This window comes from Malania oleifera, chromosome 1 (assembly GCF_029873635.1).
Source record: "Malania oleifera isolate guangnan ecotype guangnan chromosome 1, ASM2987363v1, whole genome shotgun sequence".
Lineage (NCBI taxonomy): Eukaryota > Viridiplantae > Streptophyta > Magnoliopsida > Santalales > Ximeniaceae > Malania > Malania oleifera.
The window spans coordinates 126,447,781-126,454,831 of record NC_080417.1 but is presented as its reverse complement, the minus strand read 5'-3'; the positions used below and the strand labels follow the sequence as shown (position 1 = coordinate 126,454,831).

The following is a 7,051-nucleotide window of genomic DNA, read 5'->3' as shown; positions in this document are numbered from 1 at the left end:
GAAAGGATCAATTCATCGATGATTGTTGGTCCAGTTGTCGACGAATGATGCCTTTTCGTCAATGACTACTGAACTTCTAAATATTATCTGCTCTGGGTATCTCAGATGTCTGAACTTTTCTTGCTCTCGGTATCTTCATTCATCGACAAATGAGGCCCACTCGTCGATGAAAGCCCTACTGCACAACACAAAGACTTCACCCATATGTTTTTCTTCTTTTTTTAATGAACTCCACCAAGTATACAAGCCACACAAACATAACATCAACATTAAGATCAGTTTTCTAAGGTAAGACTTAAGAGAGCCCTGAGTGCATTCTCTAGTTTGAACTATGGAAAATGTACCACTAAACTACAGTTATTGTTCATATAGTAATTTTTGGGAATAAAGGAAGCAAATATGTTTAGCAGAGCATACAACCTAGACTGCATGCGTATTTTAGATCATAGTTCATTTTGTTATGAGATGCTCATCATTTTCCAGTTAGAATAAAAAATATGATCTAGAAAAAAAAAAAACAATTGGTTTGTATAAGCCGCATGTTGTTGGATGCAATCATAAGTTGCTAACTCCAATATTATTATTTTTATAATTAGTTGGAACATTATTGAGCTTGGACTACACAATAAGTAAGATCCCTTCTCTCATCCCTCATAGGATTTGATCATGAGACCTCCAACATGAAGTACCAAGCTTTAACCATTGGGATGTGTCCCAAGGTTGTTAGGATTGGGATCCTATGTAGAATCATTGGGACGGTCTGCAAGATCAGATAATGGATTGTAAGATTCTATTTACAATGTAAAATAAATTATAATTTTATATATTTGGAATTTTGTGACTACTCTTAGTAAAACAATCCTAAAAACTTGTTAGTAAATTTAAGAAATTAAAACAAATTTCAAGAATGTAGCTAGCTTGCCAGCTAGCACCTAGCAGGGTTTTCTGTCAACAATGTCGACCCTGAAAAAAATATGAATAATCTAAAAATACAAAGTGCTCTACAAAGGGGAGATTGTTGTTAGCTTATTTATTTAATAATTGCAATCATAAAGAAAGCAAAAAGAATGAAGAAAAAATATAAAAAGAAATCGCTAATCTTAATTCAGTAAACTAATGTAAATTGCTTAGCTTTTGTGGTTTTGTCATCAGATCATAAGAAGAAGAGGGAGAAGAAGAAGGAAAAAAAGGAAGAAGGAAGAAAAAGAAAAGCTTTTTGTTGAAGGTAGAACGTTTGTTAGTTGCAAAGAAAAAAGAGGAAAAAGAAAGTTATATGCTTTCTGCTTTGGGGAAAGATATATGTCAGAAACCAAAAAAAAAGGAAGAAAGTTCTGGGAAAAAAAAAAAAAAAAGCAAAGATAATATGTAACTGTTGCAAGCCTGTAACTTTAAGCTTTCGACCTGACCATGCAACTCCCTATTTGTTGAAACCCTCTGCTGATCTCAAAGCTCTCAGTTGGCCTCTACTGTTGTTGGAAGAAGGAATGGTCCAAGCCTACTAATAGACAACTTAGGATCTGTCTATCAAAAACTCTGAGATCTCGGGGAGCTATCAATTATGAAGGAAGGGAGCTTTCGAGAGATGCTCAGCTGCTATACTTAAATTTAATTGAACAAATCCTATAACATGCTCATTATTTTGCGCTAATTTTGATGCACTTAAGCCTGCTAGACCAAAATTTATGTCTATTGCAAAAATAAAGTGTTTGGACCAATAAAAATATATGCCGGGCTTTTTTCTTCAGAAACCTTAGAAAAAATCCATATTCTATTGAACAAGTAGGATCGGTAGGATCGCAATCCTATGATCTAGATAGGATCCTACCAAGATGCTACCAATATTCTACTTAAGATCCGGATCAATTAAGCAAGTTTGGATCCTAGGAGCTTACGATCGCACGATCGAGATTGGGGTTCTGATAACCATGATGTGTCCCATAGGGAAGCAATGTTAACCTAATTAGATAACAAAACATTATAGTTCTGTAAGATAATAGTTTTATTCATTAATCAGTAATATTCTGCTCATTACAATAGAATCCACTTCATTTTGTCATGAAATGCTGCATCACTCATTTGGTTTTAGAAGAATAATTTTTCTCTTACGACCAACTATTATTACATTCTTACAGCATTTATCAACTAATTTTTTGGCCTTCAACATTTCATATTCGCATGGCATCAAGGTTAGTTTTTCCACAAAGCTTGCGAGCAAAGACGCCGTCATAGTAATTGCGAACTCCCACTCTCTTAAACTGCGCTGGCGTCTGTTCAGTAATCAGGCTGGGTGATGGTCCTATTTCACCCTCAATTCTTGGATTAAGAACCGTGGCTATGGAGAGCCTTTCTTTTGTAGAGTTTACCACTACTCGATGCTCAATGCTATGATATTCTCCATTGGTCACAATCTGCCATTGCATACAGACACAAAAATCGCTAATAGTTCATGAATCTATAGTTTAGGAAGGAGAGGGGCTAAAAACATAGTTTTTATAATTATATGATTTGAATCAATTCAACCCAAAATGGGTCAAATTGCATAAAAGAATTGAGGAAGTACCTGAATCAATTGATTCACATGCAAATCGATATAAATTGATTCATTCGTCTGCAGAAGTTGCAATTCACAAGACATTCCTTTGCTATGGCAGTTCTTTATTGAAAGAAAAAGGAAAACCACAATGTTTGGCCTTACCTTCAAGAATTTTTAGCAACCAGTTATTCGGGCTTTGTCTCCACCATTGGAGAACTCTGTCGTGTCATTGAGAAGAAAGTGTCATTCTGCTGTAGCACTGATTGGCTGGAAACGAGTGACTGGGGTACGCTGGCGGTGGGCTTTTTTTAGGGCATTGGAAGTTTCGGGGAGGGAGAGATTTAGTTGAGGTTAGTTATGGAGGGTGTTGGGGTAAGATCAGATCTTGTCCGGTGGCCTTCACTCTTTTCTAGGGGAGAAATTATTAAGTTTGGTTTCCCACAATCCCAATATCTGATTGGATGCCTAAATTTTAACATGGTTAGGTAGCATAACCTAATAACCTTTTTCATGCGGGACAATGGGTGAGAGTGGGTTAGCAAGCGGGGAAGGATTTTTGGGGGGTGTCAGGGTGCAGGTTTAATATTTTCATTGTGGGGTATCCAAGGTCTTAAATTTCAATTTTGACTCGACTCGAATTTCGAAGCTCCAGAAAGTACCAAAATTTTGATTTCGACTTTGATTTGAAAAAATAAGGAAAATTCTTATTAAAATATGAAATTTTTTATGAAACTTTAGAAATGATCAATAAACATAATAATATAAGTTTTAGGACTAATATATTACAAATTAAATACATTTATGCTTTGCATGAAGTGAAAAAGTTGTAAAATAGTATGTGTATCAAATATATTTGTAAGATAATATACATTAAACATATTCAGTTAATACAAAAGAAATTTATAAATCATTTAAATATTATTATTATACAAATAATGATAATTTAGACATGAATGGTTAAATAAAATGTTGTTGCAAGTTTATCTTTTCATTTAATTTCAAAAGCAATTGTAATAATATTTTCTTTCTATAAAATAAATTAGGATAGAAATTTCACTTCACTCCTAAAATTCTCATTTGAATTCTGACGAAATTTCATCGTATAGTTAAAATTTCGACAAGTTTCACTAAAATTTCGAGATTTCGATAAATTTTGGATGATTTATTGAGATTTCAATGGAAATTATGCAATACAGAAATCGATTGCCATTTCAATTTCATGGGCGACGAAAATAGAAAATTTTGACGGAAATTTTGACAATTTCCTGGAAATTTAAGACCATGGGGGTATCTAGGAATGTTAAAGGGAGATCTGAGGGTAGTCGGGATTTATTTTTTGGATATCCTGGTTCTGAGTGTTAGGAACTTTACCATGTAAAGGAATAGTTATGTCATTGTAGGGTGTGCGTGGTGGTGATTTTGGCAAAATGTATGCGCAAGCAGGTTGCCAATTGAATTTCATACATAGTACTGATCCAAGCAGATTACTGCCCCTTTATTGTGTTGGTTGCCGGTTTGCCTTGCGTCTCTGGAAGGCCCAAAAAGTGTTGTTTATTATTGGTTGGGCTCTTTTTAATTTACCTAAGCATTTGCCAATTGGAAGGCTTTTTTTTGGGAGATTCTCGGCATGCATTTGCTAAATTGCCTCCGGGGATTGTTTTTTTTTTTGTTGGGAATTATGTGAATTGGTTCTTTGGATTGTAAATGGTTTTCTGGGTTGTCTCATGTTTTTACTTGGGTTTTACTACTGTGGTTTTTTCGTATGGGAGTCTTCCATTTTTGGGTTTCCAATGTATGTGGATATTTTGTTGTCATGTGGAAGAGGCTTTCTTCCCCAACCTTGTAGTGTCAGTAATGATTGTTTCAAATTTGAAAAGCAAGGGTGTCTTTAGGGTCTACTCCAAATAAAATTACCTCTAAGACGTCTCCAATGTTGACAATGAAGGCGCCCGAGACAGGCTTCAGAGGAACCCACATGCCGTCTTTCCTAATCTGAAGACCTTCTACTTCATTTAGCTGCAGGAGAATGGTCAGACCAGTCGCATCCGAATGGGGGCTAATTCCATTCACTTGCTCCGGTTGCGGACATGGTGGGTAATAGTTCATTCTCATTGATTGGCCACCATCTTCAAACAATTCTTTCATTTCCTCTGATCCCATCTTTAGAGCTTTTGCCATCTGTGCCAGGATAAACATGGCTAGATTTTTCACTTCTGATGAGTAATGTTCCAAGGTGTCCCTGAATCAGAAACATGTTTAGGACAAGCACTAATGGTTGCATTTGCTCAAGCATGCAAATAAGCAAATAACCAAAACACAGCAACTACCTAAATGGTAGGGGGAGCTTGGGAAATAAATGGGGTTTCCTCATATTGACAGGGAGTGTCTTAATGTAGAACATGTCACCCCAATCTAGCTTCTGCTCCTCAGATACAACGTGAACTTGTCCAAATCCGTCTATATCTTCTGGTTTCTGCCAAAACTTCTTCTTCTCTTCCATTGAGATGTTGAAGAAGTCCAATATTTGTGTCTTCAAGTTCTCCAGCAATGAAGAGCTCACCCCATGGTTTACCAGCTGTGATAAATTTATCATGCTTATAATTTAGAAACAAACCAGGCCTTGTGATCTTGCAAATAATAACATCTTTGGAAAGTAATTATAGTCTAAGACATCATGATTTTGCACTTTGTCAATTTGCAAATCATAAATCTTTGCATTAATAGTGCCATGTTTGGAATCCCACCAGATTCCACATCCAAGGCCCTAATACTTCACGGGGCCATGAATCATTGAATCATTTTTATTGTTTACTCACTTGATCTTGACTCGTCAGTTGGTTGATAATGAGCCTTTATCTAATCTACATAATCTAAGAAACTATCTGGTGAAACAAATCACAAAGCCAAGTCCCTGGGGGGATTAACGCCTTTTGGTCCAAAGGATACCAAAACTTGAGTTTTAACATAACTTTTGTAGCAGTGTGGCACAATATGGGATGGCATTGAAAGGGAAATATTGGGCAAAAATGTTGATTATAAAAAGAGGAAAAACAAAGAAAGAAGGTTCCATTTTATCAAACAGGACGATGAGGTTGAACAGACTGACTCCAAGCCAATTCCCTCAGATCTTAAAAACTGGCAGCGTATGAAATGCATAAGATTTCAAGGTTCTTAATAGATACACGAGCACTAATGGAGGAGTTATGAATTGTAGGGGTAGTACCTGGAAGAAACCCCATTCTTTGGAGGCACAGTGAAGCCTGCCCAGTTCAGAATCCATGGATTCTTCAGATAACAAGCATTGCATGTCGATGACTGGGACTTCATGAGAGGGATCCCATTTGATAGCTTGCTCCTGCTCATGACGGATGTATCGGGGTGGAACAGTGACACTTGACTCCTTAGCCAACTCCTGGACACAAGGCACAAGAAGGGATCCCCAACTCACCTGCCCATCTGATTCAGCCGGCTCCATAATTCTGTATGCAATGGGGAAATGCAGCTCTTGTTGATCCTTCTTATCGCTTATTGTATTTTGTGTGAACCATTTATTTTTAAGAAGATATGATATTGTTAGCCCAATTTCAAAGCAACTGGGGGAACAAGGTGACTATCATATTTATGAGTGTTGGATCATGTGGGCGGATGTGAGCACGAGGGAAACATGATAAATTATTTTTCCCGCAGCCGCCATTCAACTAGCTTCATACACGGCTTTGACTCTTTGCGCCACTTTGATTGCCTATATAAGGCCATGCGTGCTCGGCTGTGAGCTCCATCCCAAAATAGAAAAATTGAGAGATTTATATATATATATATATATATCCAATTTTGTGTATATCCTGTGAGGATTATTAGGTGTATTTATATTTTGGATTCGATAGTGTGAGCTGTCAATATTTTGTACTCCTATTTTTTTAGTGAACACTTCTGATCCGTTTTCACACGTGGAATAGGCACACTACCGAACCACATAAATCTTTTGTGTCTTGTGCATGCTATTTCATTTATTTCTTTTTTACCATTAATTTTTCGGGATCATACTTAACCCGATCCAAATTTCGATCCTACCAGAAATATTATTTATTTTCTGAGCCAATTTTCGTAACAATGAGAATGTTGAAAAATATTAAAACACTAGGAACCAAACACCCTTATTGCATTAATTAACATTCTCCATCCAATTGCATACTGAACTTTAAATTAAAAATAATAATTATTGCTGTTTGAAAATTGAACGATCTATGGAGACGTTCCTTGACCACGACCACTTGAGAGAGAGAAAGTAAGGATGGCTAGGAGGACACGAGGTGTCCTCTGGGGGATCACTCTGATGCCTAAGGGACTATTGAGAGGATATGAATTGCAACAGTAGAAAGAGTGAGCATGAATGAGATGCTTACCTCTTCTCCTAGTCCCTTTTTATAGTGGTGGAGGTTGATCAATTATTGATGATCATTATTGTTCTGGTGAGGGTTGATTAATCCAACATTATTGAAAAGAGTTATTGTGTTGAAT

General features: G+C 36.5%; 1 protein-coding gene across 1 annotated transcript; it reads right to left on the bottom strand.

Moving 5' to 3' along the window:
• Positions 1–1,978: 1,978 nt before the first annotated feature.
• LOC131157152 (protein SRG1) lies at positions 1,979–6,251 on the bottom strand. Its single transcript, XM_058111073.1, has 4 exons — positions 5,757–6,251; positions 4,861–5,108; positions 4,448–4,772; positions 1,979–2,408 (listed from the first exon to the last, which is right to left on the bottom strand). Exons 1-4 carry the CDS (start codon positions 6,006–6,008, stop codon positions 2,166–2,168), a joined length of 1,068 nt encoding a protein of 355 aa, XP_057967056.1. The 5' UTR covers positions 6,009–6,251; the 3' UTR covers positions 1,979–2,165.
• Positions 6,252–7,051: the final 800 nt, after the last annotated feature.